General features: G+C 29.9%; 1 protein-coding gene across 1 annotated transcript; it reads right to left on the bottom strand.

Moving 5' to 3' along the window:
• Window positions 1-7,082: 7,082 nt before the first annotated feature.
• Window positions 7,083-8,763, bottom strand: LOC114193385 (class V chitinase CHIT5-like). Its single transcript, XM_028083150.2, has 2 exons — window positions 7,386-8,763; window positions 7,083-7,299 (listed from the first exon to the last, which is right to left on the bottom strand). The coding sequence occupies exons 1-2, from the start codon at window positions 8,506-8,508 to the stop codon at window positions 7,277-7,279; spliced, it is 1,146 nt and encodes a 381-aa protein (XP_027938951.1). The 5' UTR covers window positions 8,509-8,763; the 3' UTR covers window positions 7,083-7,276.
• Window positions 8,764-18,473: the final 9,710 nt, after the last annotated feature.

Genomic DNA, 18,473 nt, shown 5'->3' on the forward strand with positions numbered 1-18,473 from the left:
TGTGTCAAACTCGTTGTATGATAGTATTTGAATTGTTGAATCTGTTTGACACATTTTCACTTCAATATTAGTTAGGATATACGTTTAACAAGTCAAAAAAATTTAAAATTAAAAAGATTATATCAATTCATTGTTAAAATTTGGAAAACAAAATGTGTCGTAGTTTGAAAGATAAATAAATTCCAATTTTACATCATTGTTCAATATTCAACAACTAAAAACTTAGTTAACCCTTATTCCATTATAAAATATTGACTTAATAATTAACTTAAATTTTTTTTTTATTATAAAATATTGACTTAATAATTTTACTTATTATTCACTATGTCTGGTCTCAATATCTACATCCATTATAAGAAATGAAAAATATTCTAAAGATTGAACTAATTATATAAGTTTTAAATAATTAGAGATTAAATTAAATTTGAAATACTAATCATTCTTAATTTCAAAATATAGTTTCTAGATCTATTTTGTAAAGAATTTCACGTAGTTGATAACTAAATAAGGACATAGTTAGCACAATGCTAATTCATGGTTGAACTTCAATCAATATGTTTTGGTCTCAACATAGTTTATTCAAGACAAAAAGTAATTTCTAATTAAAGCACATTTTTAAAAAAATTCATTATATTAGTTTAAAAGTTCTTTTCACATAGATTGCACATACAAAATTTTATTAATCTAAATAATTTAATTTCTCAGATAAATAATAAACAATAACTCAATATACCTCTTCAAAATATCCAAAATAAAAGGAAAATATTAACATAAATTCTGGAAAATTTTAACATATAAATACTCATGACAATATATAATTCAAATGTGGCATCAACAAAACTTACAACTTTGCCAAATATTCTGAATCTCCATCTCCCAACATGTGGCCTAAATTTCAGTCAAGATCGACTTCACTAGATTTAATTGAATTTCGGTCAGGGCCGACTTTGCCTAATATGACCAAATTTTGGCCAAATATGGCCACATTTAGGCCAGAGCCTAATCAGTCAAATTTTGGTTAGGGTTGACTTCACTAAATTCGTTAATCGGGACCAACTAGGCTGAATATGGTCAATTTTTGATCACGACCGACTAGTTGAATACAATCAAATTTTGTTTGGGACTTACTCGATCGAATATGGCTAAATTTGGGCTAGGGCCGACTCGACCAAATTTTGGTCATGGCCAACTCGACTGAAATTTGGCCAAATTTAGGTTAGGACCGACTCGTCTGAATACGACCAAATTTCCGTCGCAATCAACTTTGTTGAATACGACCAAATTTGGGTCAGGACCAACTCGGCCAAATTTTGGTCGAGGCCAACACGGCCAAATTTTGATCGGATCCGACTCGACTGAATTCGGTCGAATTTCGGTCATGACCGACTCGGTTGAATACAACCAAATTTTGATTGTGACTGACTCATTTGAATACGGCCAAATTTCATCCCTGGTCATCTTAGTAGAATACGGCAAAATTTGGGCTAGGGTCGGCTCGACCAAATCTCAATCGGGGCCAACTCGATTGAATTCGACCAAAGTCAACTAGGTTGAATACAGTCAAATTTTGTCTAGGTCGACTCTGCCCATTGCAGTTAAATTTGGGTATTGGGGTCAACTCGACCGAATACTTCCAAATTTTGTCTGGGACCAGTTGGGCCAAATTTCGATCGGGATCGACTTGACTGAATTCGGTCAAATTTTGTATAGGGTCACACCAACTCTTTCATATACGACTAAATTTGGGCTAATCCGTCTCAACCTTTAGCCTAACCTAACAAAATATAAATTGAAAATTTGGATTGGATATTTTGAATTATCTATTTTGGAAATCTAAATTTAGAGAATGAATATCCAATCCATAAAATATACAAAATGTAGATCAGATTGAAATTCAGATCCAATAAAATGGATTTTAAGTGGATTGAATTTTTAATAAAATGGATATTAAATAGATTGGATCAGATAAAAAATGGATTCGATCATGAAAATTGAATTTTTTGGCCAACCCTAAAAACCTAAAAGAAGAGTAGAAGATGCGTAGCATATTGTCCAAAATGTAGAGACATGTTGGGTCATCATCAACAGCAAGATCAAACAATCCTATGGGAAACTCATCTCTGAGATCATCCATGTCGACTATGATTCTCCACCACAAAGGGTCTTCAGCTATTAAATAACTTTTGAGACTTTAAGAGATTTTTCTCTTCTATACGTGTCTGAAGCCAGAAGCGAGAAACTAAAAATGATCGCAATTTACTCTAAATTTTAAATTATTATTTACTATTATAAGGTATAAATGATTTAGGTAAAGTTACTACTTTTTATGGTAATAATGTTTTGAAAGGTTATAATAATATTTAAAAAATGTTTAGAACTTTTTTTTAGTGTGTAATACAATAAAAATTAATTTTATATTTTAGGCTTAAATATAAATTTGGTCCCTATTTTCGTTGTTCTTATTCAATTTGGTCATCATTTTCGTTTTGTGTTCAATTAAGTTTTTATTTTCGTCAAATTTTGGTTAATTTGGTCATTTTCAGTAACGTTGTTTAAATAGTTAACGTTTTTGAACCGTTCATGCCACATGTTTTTTTAATTTTTTTAAAAAAAATTAAAATTTTTTAATTTCAAAAAATTGTCCACGTGTCAAGTCACAATTGTGCACGTGTCAATGCTAGTGTCACATGTCAGTTTGTGGTTATTTTTTGTTTTCAATTTAGTCCCTATATTTGTTATTTTTTTTTCAATTTAAACACATTTTTTATTAAAATAAATCTATTTTTTCCCTTTCAAATTGACACCAAAATAATATCTTTTATACAAATTATATTAATATTTTTTCTTGACATTTTTATTAATTATTCTTTAAATTCAATTATAAATTATTAAATTTAATTATAAATTGAATAAAATTATTATATTTAATTACTAAATAGAATATATTTATTTAAAATATTATAAGAATATAATTATTAAATGTTTTTTATAATATTTATATTCTAAAATACTTTTAAAATTGATATTTAAAAATATTTTTGAAAAATAAACTAATATTTGTAAAATTAACATTTAAATATAAAATATTTTAGATTTTAATATCCAAAATGAAATAAAAATATTAAATATTTAGATTTAAATATCAATTTTACAAATGTTAATATATATTTTTAAAATTTTAATAATTATATTTTAATAATATTTAAATAATTATGTTCTATTTAACAATTGAATCTAAGAATTCAATTTATAATTAAATATAATAATTTATAATTGAATTTCAAAAATAACTAATAATAATGTCAATTTTAAATATTAAATTGTTCTATTTTAACAAAAATTAGGACAAAATAAATAAAAATAACAAATATAAGGACTAAATTGAATAAAAATAACGAATATTGAGACTAAATTGAACAAAAAGAAATAGTACAACCACCACAAAGTGACACATGGCACAATTGTGACTTGAGATGTGGACAATTTTTTTGAAATTAAAAAATTTTTTAATTTTTTTTTAAATTTAAAAATAAATAAATAAACCAAGAGCTGACACGTGGCATTTACGGTTAAAAAGTGATTACTATTTTAGTCAAAAATATCAAATTGACCAAAATTTGACGAAAATAAAGACCTAATTGAACACAAAACAAATATGATAATCAAATTGAATAAAAATAACAAAAATAGAGACCAAATATATATTTAAGTCTATTTTATTGATCATTGTATATAACAATTTACAAGTATTTATTAGTTGAAAGAAAATAATATTTTCTTTAGAGAGTGAACTCATCTTAGTCACTAAAATATACTATATAGGTTAAGAAAAAACATAATATATCTATAGTATTACTACTAAGACTAAATAAAAGACAAAATTAGTTATATAAAATTGAATATATATATATATATATATATATATATATATATATATATAGATAAACTAATAATAAGTTAGTAATCAAATAATATTAATTGATATAAGAATATATAATATTTTTCATAATTCCGCTTTCTTTCTCATTTAATCAGCTAGGATTAAAATGTTGACTTGATCACTAGTTTAAAAATGTTTTTCAAGAAGAATAAAAATAATAAAGTAATTGTATTTTTCCAAAATAAGAAAAAAAACTTTTTCTTATTTTTCTCAAAAAGGGATTTTTTATTTTATTTTTCCTAGCATTTAAGTGGTTATATTGATTACCAAATTAGTGAGAAACTTGTTGTTGATGGTGATCAAAATGTATTTTATGCAACAATTACGCATTTGTGTTATTATTCTACTTTATATAATTTAAATTTTACTTAATTATATTTTTAAGTTCATGATAAATTTTGAAATTTTATATTAAATTTTTAATAAAATTTTGTGATCTGTTGATGAGTTAATAAATATATATTTTTCAATTGAGTTGTCACCGTAAAGTATTTTTTGTTAACTTTGAGATGACGGTTATCTTTATAAATTTTAAATTCTATAATTCCATACTTCTATACTTCTATAATTTTATAATTCTATGATTCTATAATTATATGATTCCATATTTTTTTAATTTAACAACAAAGACTTAATTGAAAAATATGAGTTTATTATTTTTATCCAATAAAATCAGAAAAATTAATTAAGGATTCAATGGAAAGTTTTCAATCGATAAAGAATTTAAAACATAATTAAATCTTTAAATTTTATCTTCCATTTTCTTAAATGTCAATAATTATTTGTTTTAAATTGGAAATTTATAATTTATTTGAGGGATTATATGGAAATCATTCCAAAAGAAAACAAATATTCTTTCACCTAAATGTGTTCCTTTTGTTCCCACAAAGCACCTAAAGCCAATCCGAATGTTTGGAAGGTGACCTAGCTCAGAATCAGAACAGATTAATTTGGAATATACAACCCATCATAAAATAATAAACAATTTATAATATATTAAATATTTTAATTCAAACTTTAACAACAGTTATTTGTGCCTTTTAATTTAAATTCTAATAACTAAAATTGAGAACTCATACTAAAAAAATTATTCTTGTAATTATGATAATTTGAATGTTTAACAAAGCATCACATAGATTAAAAATGTTTAAAAAATTGTAACTTCAACACTCACAATGTAATAAAACAAACTTTGTAAGTGATGTTTCTACTAAGACTCAAACATGATGTAGGTTTTGAAGGAGTTGTTCACGTGATGGAAAAACACGACCTTTTTAGTTGCACGCGTGCAATGTAAAAGAGCACTTAGGAGGGTTGGTGGTGAAAGGTAGATAATAATCAACATTCACAATCTCTTCAATCCAAATCATCTCTCACTTCAAATAAAAAGTAGATCATCATCTTATTAACTTATAACTAAATCACCTATATGTGAACTTCAAATATAAGGTTTAATATTGAAGTAGTTCTTTATGATCACATGAAACTACAAAATCCTAAATATATCCTAAACTCTTTTCATCATATTCAGCACAAAACTTCTAATTCATCTTTCTAAGATCTCATATGGGAAATATGAGTTGAGTTAATAATAAGTCAGTTTAACTCATTGACATTTTAGTAAATTGAAATTGTATAATCTGCTTTGTCAATAGATTATAGATAAATTTATCTTTAACCTAACTCGAATTCATTTAACTCTTAAATTAAGTTAATTGGGTTGAGTTTGACTCTTATTTAAAAGAAAAATAGATTTTTTTTTCAACTCAACCTAATTCAAACTCGTAATAAAACAATTATGGATTTAAATAAATTCATAATGAGAACTTGGTTTATCTATATTAGATGTTAGAATAAATAGTTGTTGAAAAAGAAAAGAAAGTCCATAAGTGGATATTCTATTTAGGTTTTTTCTTTTTTCTTGGTTATTGTTAGAAATATGTAGTTGAGATTTGGAAAAGATGGTGAAAAAATGAAGAGAAAATATTGATGTCTTGAAATCACATGTTGGAAGATCGTAGCTCATTAGATGTATCGAAAGAAGATCCTATGAGCTCATTTATGATTATCCTAAGCACCATCATTGGCCCTGCTCTCTAATATTGAAATAGCTTTATAACCTCTTGCTTATTTAATAATCATATCTTACAGATTCATTCTTCCTACAAAATCTTCAGATTCCTTGCTTTTCCAACTTAATTATTTCATCTCTTTGTCTTTTGAGTTTGGGGGGACACTGTGGGGAACACAACACAGTATTCTAGTTCCATGCATGCTCAAACAATAACTCAATTAGTTAATGTTGTCTTCATGTTGATATAGAGTGCATCTTATATAATTGCATCATGTAATTGAAAATAGTGACAGATTAGAGTACAATTCATGCTCTTCAACTTAAAAGCAAAAGGAAAGAAAGAAGTAACTTGCATAGTAATAGAATAGAATAAGACAGAATTTCATGAATGAAACAAGCATATATATGGATGAAAAACTAAAAGAAAAAATTGAGAAAAAAGAGAGTTTTATATAAATTTTAAAAAATAAAATTCAACCTTATCGCTTTTCTTTTATGGGCATTCAACCTTTTCACTTATTCTTTATTTTCTTCTTCATACTGCAATTTTTTTGAATATTTTAAAGGATCCTAACATAAAGTTCAATTTGACTTTAGTTAAAAATTTTATCTATATATGTTTCCCTAGTTCGTAAGTCAAAAAATGTCACCAACATTCTAGATGTGTTTCTGTCAAAGTTGATTTTGTTCCGTCGTTAAAATGAAATGTAAATCAAAGTTTATTTCAAACTTCTCATAATTAAGTATTTTAAAATTCGGAAATTTGATTTTTCAAACTTTATCAATATGTCAACGCTTCTAAACTTTTAAAAGATAATTTTAAATTGAAATTTTATTATTTATGAGAAAACCGTTCTTCAGATTCTGATTTGAATGTATTAAATGCTTTATTCCTTTTCGTTTGTTTTATTTTCATTGCAACGGTTTAAGACATTAAAATGCATTATTAGTTTTAAATATTTTTATCCATCTCTTATTCTCGTTGGTTCTATCTTTTTGAGCTTGCAAATTTTGGCAATAACCTTTAAAATAATGCAACAAGTTTGCATTGGATGAAGTCATGCAAAATAGTTGAAATTTGCAATATATATATATATATATATATATATTTCATTCATTGATGGCACATAATCAAAGTACTCAAGAATGTTACAATGGCATTGTTATTGAAGTAGGGTAACACCATAATCGGAATATGAGAATTGTGTATCAACTAAGGTTTGAGATTTGAGTGAAATTCTATCTACTCAAACAAAGAAACATCAATGTCCCCATGCATTCGAAGCTGAAAAGAAAAAGAAGCATATTAGACTAAATAGAAACAAAGAAGATGAAAATACACGGTAACAAGAACAAGAATAGTGAAATTACCTTGTCTTGAGATGGTCCAATCCTTATCCTTTCCGAGAGCCCAAAAGAAATAGCCCTTCAAGCCCGAAGCCCTAGCAAACTGAACCTTCTTCCTTATGGATGCTCCATCATCGTACCCGATCCAAGTAGTACCCGCATAAGAGTAGAAAGACACAGCTACATCATCGTACACAACAGTGGCACCATTTTCTTTGTTGAACACCAAAATTTCATCATAATCCATAGTCCCATCAGTATCAGTGGCTTCCCCAACAGCCTCTGCTCCAACCCCATTAACATTCGGGTCTCGGAGCGCCCATGCCCGCCCATATAATGGTAAACCCATAACCAACTTCTGCCCTGGCACACCCGCTTTGATCCAAGACCCGATTCCGTACCGGGTACTAATGTTGGAGTTTGGATCATACAAAGCAGCATTGAAGCCGGTAAAATTGGCCCAAGTCCCGTGGTAGTCAAAGCACATTGGGCTGGCCCAGTCCAAGTAATCGCGAATGGCCTGAACCGGATATGTTCGTGGCCCATTACCGATAAGTTTAATGGTGGAAGCGTAATAAACCGCGGCGGTTAAAAGCAGACGCGGTTTTCTGCAAGCCTGTGCTTCCAATGTTATAGCTTGATGCCATTCACGAAACAAGATACCTAGGTTAGACATGTCGACCTCGTTTTCCGGGAATTCCCAGTCCAAATCGAGACCGTCGAATCCGTATTGGCGTGCCACGTGGATGGTGGAGTTGATGAACACGTGTCGGTTGTGTTGGGTGCTGGCCATGAGGGAGAAGGCGGTGGAGTTGCTGCCACCTCCGCCAATTGACAAGAGAGTTTTAACCGGCGGGTAACGGTGGCGGAGGCCGTTGATGAATTGTGGAATCCATTTTTTCTCGGATTCGGTGACGCTAAGGTGGAAAAGTTGAGGGTGTTGTTGGATGAATGCGTAGTATATGTGAGTGAAGTACTTGGTGTCGATGGAAGAAGGTGAAAGGTCATCACCCGAAGGCCAATACGCAACTCTAACACTTCCCTTGCTTGGTGCATATTTCCGATTAGAAGGGTCGAGAAGAGCGTGAGAATGGATACTCATGAGTAGAACCAAAAGAGGTGTGAAAATGAGTGTTTGGAGGGACATTTTTCTATGGTAACAAGTTGTTGATGCTTCAATGAGGTATTTATATTTATATCGACATGTGGGTGTTTATGTTTTGGAATGTTGTCTTGGAACTCTTGTGAGGTAGGTTTTGTTGAAGTTTGAATTGAATGTTGCAATTGGTGGGTATATTTGGTTGGGGCAATTGATCAAACAGATGGAGACAAAATTTGACAAGGTAACCAATATAATAAGGTCAACCGTCTAGAATCATAAAGTTGTGCAGACCACAAGGTTGGATTCGATAATGTCAACATTGCTGAGGTTACATTGGAGAAAGTAAGTGCGTTAAGTTCCACAAATTGTCTTTCTTTCACGACATTTATTTATATATTATTGTTGGTATTAGCTATTTCTAAATTAAATTTACAAATTGTTTAGTGTTTTAATAGGAAAATATTAGTGTGAGAAATTGAAGTACAAGAGAAAAAAAAAATGAAGTGTGAGCCTAGTGAGTATTTGACCAATTTCCACCGAAAGAAATGTCCAACCAAGGAAGAACGGCATTGGTTAAGAAGAAGAAATGCAATTGTTTTTTGTGGTTTGGGCTTGATTCAGTGCATTCATTGTGTGGGCACTGATGGTGCAGTCCTCACAGATTCATAGTGTCCTAGACTTAAAAAAATATCTCCAACAAATGAAAACAGTGATGCTAATGTAGGACAGTGCCAAATTAAAGAAACCAATAATATCTCCAACAAACGGACCCTACCAAAATAATTATGTACAACAAGAAAATGGAAGAGAACCAAACATATAGACATGACAATGAGAAAATACCATCAAGAGTAGGAAGTTTGTAGTAATATATAACTCATTTATGCTTTATCAACCCCACTTGACCTAATTTGATGAATCCGTGTCTTTACTAGTTTGTAAGCTTAAAACCAAAGTTCCATAGGCTTTAAGTATTTAAGGCAACACTTTTTTGTCCTTTTTGTAGTTTTTGGACTACTCACACGTAGTTTAGGACATACAAAACAAATAAATATTCAATTCCAATTCAAAATAATGATGAGAATTACTTGAAGTTTATTTTAATTGATTCGTTTCAAATTTAAACCCATATTTTTTTAAAATTTAATTACTTAAATTTAGTTTGGATATGGTTAAATACTTTGTAGATTTACACAAAATCTAAAATTAATGTCGATTCTAAAAAATCATTTAGTCAAAACATTTTTTATTAGTTTCAATTGATACGTATTGTACTTTATATGCAAAGCGTTTCTTTGATTTGTACTATCTGCAAGGTGTTTTTGAATTGACTTTTCTCCAGAATATCATGAATCATTATATTAAAATTGAGTTTGCTCATCACACAAAATATAAAATATTACGTTATTGTTCATCGATATACTTTTTTTAAATATATTAAAAAATAATTTATCATAATCTAATAAAAGATTGAGAGACATAATAATTAAAAGAAAAATATATTATAATCAATTCACAATTAAAAATCGGCGATAAAAAATATATAATACATTATTTTTGTTTTTATAGTCATAAAAATGAGTACACAAAAATTAGATAAAAAAATAATTTTAATAAGTATTAAACTAATATTTCATTATCAAGTAAGGCAAGAGAGAGTTACATTTTTTTTTCTTCGAGAAACGAAGGAAACAAATAAGAAATGAGAGTAAAAATAATAAGTATGTGTCTAACTTCATTTTTTTTCTTCAAAAACAAAAAAAAAAATGAGAGTGAGAGATGGGTACAATTTTATGAAAAATTAAAAAGGTAATGACAGAAGAAAATAAAAAATATTTTAATAAATGTTTAGTTTATTATAAAATAAAGGTAATAAGAGAGAGACAAAGGAGAGGAAGAATAGAGAATGAGAGAGTAGGGAGCAACTTCTGTTTGTACGTGTGTCTTATTACTGATAGGACAAGTCCTATTTATAGATACAACATGGTAACCCATAAAGGATATAAAATCAAATAGTAAATACAAAATATTACATAAAGAGTAATGAATAATATGATTATCAATTATATGAGTAATTGTATAAATCAATGGACGACCATTAATTCATAACACTTCCCCTTGGGTGTCCATTGATAAAAGAATGTGCCTCGTTAAAACCTTACTAGGAAAAACCTTGTGGGATAAAAACCTAGTGAAGGAAAAAGAGTACATCATTCTATATAATATTGTTCTTTGCATCTTCTATTTCTCTCCCTCATGTAAACTTACATCATTAAGATGGCGGAGTCCAATCTTGTGAACCAATTGCTCAAAAGTTCTCCTTGGCAAAGACTTTGTAAATAAATCTGCTAGATTTTCACATGAGCGAATCTTTTGGATCTCTACATCACCATTTCTTTGAAGATCATGAGTGAAAAAGAATTTTGGAAGAATATGTTTTGTTCCGTCTCCTTTAATATATCCTTCTTTCAATTGAGCAATGCATGCACTATTGTCTTCATATATCGTTGTTGGTTTCATTTTTCCCAAGGATAAACCACAAGTTTGTCGCACATGTTGAATTATAGACGTTAACCAAACGCATTCACGACTTGCCTAATGTAATGCTAAAATTTCTGCATGATTTGACGATGTTGTTATTGTTTGTTTCACAGATCGCCATGAAATCGCTGTGCCACCACATGTGAAAAAATATCCTGTTTGTGATTGACCATTATGAGGATCTGATAAATAACCTGCATCTGCATAACCCATTAGATCTAATTTTGAATCATTTGGGTAAAATAAGCCCATATTCATAGTGCCTTTAAGGTAACAGAGTATTTATTTTACTCCATTCCAATGTCTTCTTGTAGGTGAAGAACTATATCTTGGTAACAAATTTACAGCAAATGTTATATCAGGTCGAGTACAATTAGCAAGATACATTAGTGCTCCTATAACACTAAGATATGGTACTTCAGGACCAAGTAGTTCTTCATCTTTTTCTTGAGGTCTAAAAGGGTCTTTATCAACATCTAATGACCTTATCACCATTGGAGTGCATAATGAATGTGATTTGTCCATATAAAACTTTTTAAGCACTTTCGTTATATAAGCTTCTTGATGTATAAGAACACCTTTGTTTAAATACTCAATTTGTAATCCCAAACAAAACTTTGTCCTTCCAAGATCCTTCATCTCAAATTCTTTCTTTAAACAATCAATTGCCTTTGTGAGCTTATTAGGAGTTCCAACTATGTTTATGTCATCTACATAAACAACAATTATGGCAAATTCATTCTCGGATCTTTTCATATAAATACAAGGACAAATAGGGTCATTTTTATACCCTTCCTTTAATAAGTACTCACTTAGACGATTATATCACATACGTCCTGATTGTTTCAATCCATAAAGGGACTTATTCAATTTTATTGAATAATCCTCTTTAGAATTTGCTTTGTTGGGCACATTAAATCCTTCAGGGAGTTTCATATAAATATCATTCTCTGAAGAGCCATACAAATAGGCTGTAACAACATCCATGAGGTGCAAATTCAAACCTTCTTGTGTAATAAGGCTAATTAAATATCTAAATGTTGTTGCATCCAATACTGGAGAATATGTCTCCTCAAAATCAATACCAGGTCTTTGTGAAAAACCTTGAGCAACTAACCGTGCTTTATATCTAACAATTTCACTATTCTCATTTCGTTTTTGTACAAAAACCCATCTATACCCAATAGATTTTACACCCTTAAGTGTGCGAACTACAGGTCCAAAAACCTTTCGTTTAGCAAGCGAATCTAATTCTGCTTGGATTGCATCTTTCCATTTTGGCCAATCATTTCTTTGCCGAAAATCTTCATTTGTCATTGGTTCTTGATCATTATATGCAAAAACTTCGTCAATATTGACTTTATTTCGATTCCATATTTTATGATTCATGACATAATTTATTGAGATCTCATCATTTTCAACAATTTCAGGTACCTGAGGTTCTTCTGAAACCGAATTATTAATTATGTCAAAAGAATCTTTTGGGACTTTTACCCCCTCGATTAGGCCATCTTGCCTTTTTTCCCTTTTTCTCACCCGAGGATTTTTATCTTTGGAACCGACAGGCCTACCACGCTTTAGGCGTGTTTGAGATTCATTTGCTATATTAGATTGTCCAACAGGAATATCAATTATGATCGGAGCATTAGCAATGGGTATATGCGACTTAGTTACCCTTTTTGTGTCAATAAAAGCATCTGGTAATTGGTTGGCCAATTTTTGTAAATGAATTTTCCAGTTTCTTTCTTTCTTCCCCTAACGTTGGAAAAATTGATTCATTAAAATGACTATCAGCAAATCGAGCTGTAAATAAGTCACCTGTTGATGGTTCAAGATATTTTATTATCGATGGAGAATCATATCCAACATATATTCCCAAACGTCTTTGAGGACCCATCATAGTCCTTTTTGGTGGAGAAATTGGGACATATACAGCACACCCAAAAATTCTTAAATGAGAAATATTTGGTTGCTAACCAAAAACCAATTGTAAATGAGAGTATTTGTGATAACTTGTTGGTCTGATGCGAATCAATACTGCAGCATGCAGAATTGCATATCCCCAAGTAGTCATTGGAAGATTAGCTTTCATAAGTAAAGGTCTTGCAATCAATTTTAGACGTTTTATCAATGATTCTGCAAGTCCATTTTAAGTATGAACATGTGCTACTGGATGTTCAACTTCAATTCCAATTGACATACAATACTCATTAAAAGCATGAGATGTAAATTCAACAGCATTATCAAGACAAATTTTCTTAATTGGATAATCTGGGAAGTGGGCTCTTAACTTGATTAATTGTGCTAATAACTTAGCAAATGCTTGATTTCAAGTTGATAGTAAACAAATATGTGACCCTCTAGTGGACGCATCAATTAATACCATGAAATATCTAAATGATCCACATGGTGGGTGTATTGGACCACAAATATCACCTTGTATTCATTCTAAAAATGAGATTGACTCATTTCTAATTTTTTCTGGTGATTGTCTTATTATCAACTTTCCATGCGAACATGCAGTACATAAGAAATCATTGGACTGAAGAAGTTTTTGACTTTTAAGTGGATGTCCACATGAGTTTTCAACTATTTTTCGCATCATGATATATCCAGGATGACCGAACCGATCATGCCAAACAAGAAATTCATTCTTATTTGTAAGCTTCTGGCTTACAATAACATGTGTCTCAATCGCATTAATATATGTGTAGTACAAGCCATAAGAGAAGGTTCGTAATTTCTCCAATACACATTTTTTATTTGACTCAATTTGAGTGATATAAAGATATTCAATATCTCCTTCATTATTTGTCTCAATATGATATCCATTTAGACGAATATCCTTGAAACTTAATAAGTTTCAATTGGACTTAGGAGAATAAAATGCATTTTTAATATGCAATCTTGTACCTCTTGGTAAAAGTATTGTAGCTCTTCCAGAACCTTCAACTATATTTGTAGTACCATAAATAGTACTAACATTGACTTCGCGCATTACCAAACAAGAGAAAAATTTATTACTCTTGAGAATATTATGAGTTGTTGCACTATCAGCAAGGCACATATCCTCATCATTGGTGTTAATGCTGATAACGTTGTTTTTTACCTTTTATTGATGTTAATTTTTGTGAATAAAATCAACTCCTACCTAACTTTTATCTTGTTTAATCCTCTAGTTTATGTTGTTTTTGCATTGTTTCGTATTTTAGTTGTTTTATGTTTTTTTACTTCTAATCTCTATTATGAGTGTGTGAAATAAAACAATAGGAAGCAATTCTGGTGGAGGAAAACAAGTTGAAACTCAAGGAAGCATGATTGGACATGAAAGATTGACTTTTACACAAATACCCATGTCGAGGGGCACCCAGATCAAGTCCAGCACTGCAAACATCGAGAAAGGACTCACCTATATGTATATACTGCCTTGGACCAACCTTGGAAGGCCAAAAAATGACCATTGGGTGCCAGGGTCACTCGTTGGGCGAAAATGACAGACCAGAACTGCAGTATTTGAGTCGCTGGGCAAAAATATGGCTCGCCCAGCAAGTTGCATGTCCGAGAATGTCGATTTTAGGTCTCGTTGGGCGAGTGTGAAGCCGCTGGGCGAGAATATCGATCCCAATACGCGAATATGGTTATTTAATCATGTTTCTACGAGAGTATTAGGGGATTCCTCATTTTTTTCACGAATAGAAACACCTTGGGTGCTTGGGAGAGACTCTTGGAGGCTATTAGGGGTGTTGGGAAGCCCTCATTTCTCCTTCTTGGGTTTCCTTCTTCATCCATGGAGGTTTTACCCCTTTTGGGTTAGAGAGGAGGATGGGCTACGAAATTGAAGGCGGAGATGCGAATGGGAGGCGCAATTGAACCATGAGCAGTATTCAAGAACCTTGGGAGAGGGATTGTTTCTACTTTATGGTTCCAATTTCTTTCCTATTCTTCAATTTTGTAAAACCCTAGGTTATACACCATGGAGAGCAATTTCTATTTATTGAGATTAGATGTAAAACATTGAATTCTTGTGTAAAATTGTGTTGTTAATTTATATGATTTTCCAATTCATGTTAGTATTTGATTTCCATACTTAATGCTTGTTGTGGTTTAATCACCCATGCTTGATTTGTGATTCTTGAGGTGTTGGGAAACATCTTTAGAATCTAAATTTGAAATTAAATACCTAATGGATGCTTGTATCTAGGAATAGAACTTGGTTCATTAGTAATTTTATATTCTTGAAACTAATGCATGATTTCACTTGTTGAGGATTCAAGGAATTGAAACTTGATGAGTAATCATAGGCTCAAAGGCTCTAGGAATAAGATTTGAGTATTCTTGTGAATTGATTTTAACATGAATATGGAATTGGGATAATTTAGAATGCATGAGAATGAAATGGTTGAAGTCTAATCTTGAGAAATTGTAAATACACTATGTTAAGTAATTTCTTGTTGCACACCAACTGTTTCATAAAATACAAAAAAGAGTTTATTAGTATTTTTATGAACTTTGTGTCTAATTGAGTTGTGAATTGCGAGAGTTGTCATGCGTTGCACAAGTCCCTTGGGAGAGAACGATAAAATACTTATTACTTGCTATGTGCGACCGATGCACTTGCCGTGTTGGTTTTTCACTAACAAATGCCAATATTCATTCTTCATATAAACATAAATATCAATATTAGAGATTACTTTGTAAGAGGAGAAGAAAAAAAAATAGAGGATTTTATTCATAAAAACATAAAAACTTATACATATAAAAGCAACATGAATTAAATATAAAACATTGTCTTAAAAGTTAATAACATGATATAAAATAAAATAAAACTATTTTCTAACACTCCCATCACCAATAAGGTGATCAATGCTTCCATTGGGTTTAGAAAAGAAATCACCAATATCAAGATGAGTAGTATCCATATGACCATAATCAAAATCACCATCTTCATAAGCAAAGTGTGTTTCTATATTCTTCTTTTTAAGTGATTCTTGGTAGAGTTCAACAAGATGCTTTGGTGTATAACAGGCACGAGTCCAATGACCTTTACTGCCACAACGGTAACATATATTTTCAGCCTTTTTGCCATTATTTTCACCCCTTTCTTTTTCCTTTTTCGCATTCTTGTTCCACTTCTGTTGATGAAGTTTCTCCTTGAAATTTCCTTTATAACCATGTCCACGACCATGATTAATAGCACGACCACGACCACGACCACGGCCAAAATTACGACCACGATTATTATTATGATCTTGACCTCGTCCATGATTATATGGATCAAATGTTGCTGCATTCACTTCTGGGAATGGAGCAGAACCAGTTGGTCGGGCCTATTGATTTTTCATCAAGAGCTCATTATTTTGTTCAGCCACAAGAAGACATGAAATCAATTCAGAATATTTGTGAAAACCTTTTTCACGATATTGTTGTTGCAAAAGCAAATTAGTTGCATGAAAAGTTGAGAATGTTTTTTCCAACATATCCTCATCAGTAATTCTTTCTCCACATAGAGTCAATTGAGAAGTAATTCTAAACATTGCAGAATATTCACTTACAGTTTTAAAATCTTGCAACCGTAAATGCATCCAATCATAACGAGCTTTTGGCAAAATCACAGTTTTTTGGTGGTCATATCGTTCTTTTAAATTTTCCCATAATACAAAAGGGTCTTTTACAGTAAGGTATTCAATTTTCAACCCTTCATGAAGATGGCGACGAAGGAAAATCATAGCTTTAGCTTTATCTTGTTCAGATGCTTTATTTCCTTCTTTAATAGCATCACTCAGACTCATTACATCTAGATGAATTTCAGCATCTAAAATCCATGATAAATAATTCTCCCCCGAAATATCAAGGGCCGCAAATTCAAGCTTTACAAGATTTGACATGTTTTAGAACTAGCACATAAAATATTAATATAATCAAATTTCATGTATGAAATTATTGAAATCAAATAATAATAATAATAATAATAATAATAATATGACAGAGAAAAAATAAATCAAACAATTATCATTACACAAAAAAAAAATATAAGATAAAGTTTGTGAATGAGAAAAAGATTAGAAAGAACCTCGGTTGAGGAATGTAGAGCGTTGTTCTTAGGGAGAAAAAATATGCTTTCACACTCAGTTGGATAACCCTCGTGCTAATAACATATTATAAAATAAATGTAATAAGAGAGAGACAAAGGAGAGGAAGAATAGAGAATGAGAGAGTAGGGAACAACTTCTGTTTGTATGTGTGTCTTATTACTGATAGGACGAGTCCTATTTATAGATACAACATGATAACCCAGAAAGGATATAAAATCAAATAGTAAATACAAAATATTACATAAAAAGTAATGAATAATATGATTATCAATCATATGAGTAATTGTATAAATCAATGAACGACCATTAATTCATAACATAGTTTAGTTATTCTTTTAGTTACTGTTTACATAGATGAGTCTCAATATAGTTCCAATTTGATATTTTTAGACGAAAACATAGATCAAAAGAGTAATTAAACCTAAATATTTTTATTTTTTATTATATTTGATTTTATGTTTTTATTACTTATTAACATTAAATCTTGTATTTTATAAAAGAAATAAAAAGATATAATTTAATTTCTATCAATTTTTAAAATATACAATCTATAATTTTAAAAATTTCAAATATATGTATATAATTTAAAAAAAAAATAAAAAAACATTTGGGGGGCCATGGCCCCTCCCAGCTACCATGATGCTCTGTCACTGGGTATGAGTATTTTTTATATCTGTATATTAATGGGACATACGAGTATCATAGTATATGTATCCGTGGATATTCATACATGTTATATTTTAATTTAAATTAAAAAAATATGATTAAAACATTAACACTTTGAAATTGAATGAATTATATTTTATTCATTGGTTTTAAAAAATCTTCATTTTTTGTAAACTGTCATTCAATACTATTTAAATGAGTTATTTACACTTTATTTAAAATTTATACATGTTATGCATTGTATTTTCATTTGAATTTATACTAAAATATATTGTTAAATATTAAAATTTTCATTTGTAAATACTCGTGAATATATGTGAATATTAAAAAAATATGTGGATACTCACTTAACGGATACCTGCACTGATATAGGTACGGATACACAGGACATATATTTATATAGCGAATAAGGTATGAAAGAACTATTACCCGTATCCTACCTATCCCGTTGACAACAACTTCTTCAAGCATATTTTGTCATTCTTGTTTTCCACGAAAAGCTCATATTAATTTTTTTTTATTTTAATAGTTTAAATTTATATTAAATATTTTTTTATAAAAATTCAAATAAATTAAATACGACATAATAAAAAACTATAAGCCAAAATCACTATAAAATGTTAATTTAGTTTTTAAATATTAGTGTCCACTAAATTACAAAATAAAAAATAATTTTCAAATAATTTAGCTGTTAATAGAAATTGTTTAATA

The sequence above is a fragment of the Vigna unguiculata genome, chromosome 8 (assembly GCF_037176805.1).
Source record: "Vigna unguiculata cultivar grain cowpea cultivar isolate G323 ecotype 2 chromosome 8, ASM3717680v1, whole genome shotgun sequence".
NCBI classification, from domain to species: domain Eukaryota; kingdom Viridiplantae; phylum Streptophyta; class Magnoliopsida; order Fabales; family Fabaceae; genus Vigna; species Vigna unguiculata.

Bases quoted from the DNA above. Each gene is read 5' to 3' on its own strand.
- LOC114193385 (XM_028083150.2), bottom strand. From the start codon at position 8,508: ATGTCCCTCCAAACACTCATTTTCACACCTCTTTTGGTTCTACTCATG. The intron at 7,300-7,385 runs GTAATTTCACTA...TTTTCTTTTCAG, and splicing joins TTGGACCATCTCAAGACAAG to CTTCGAATGCATGGGGACAT.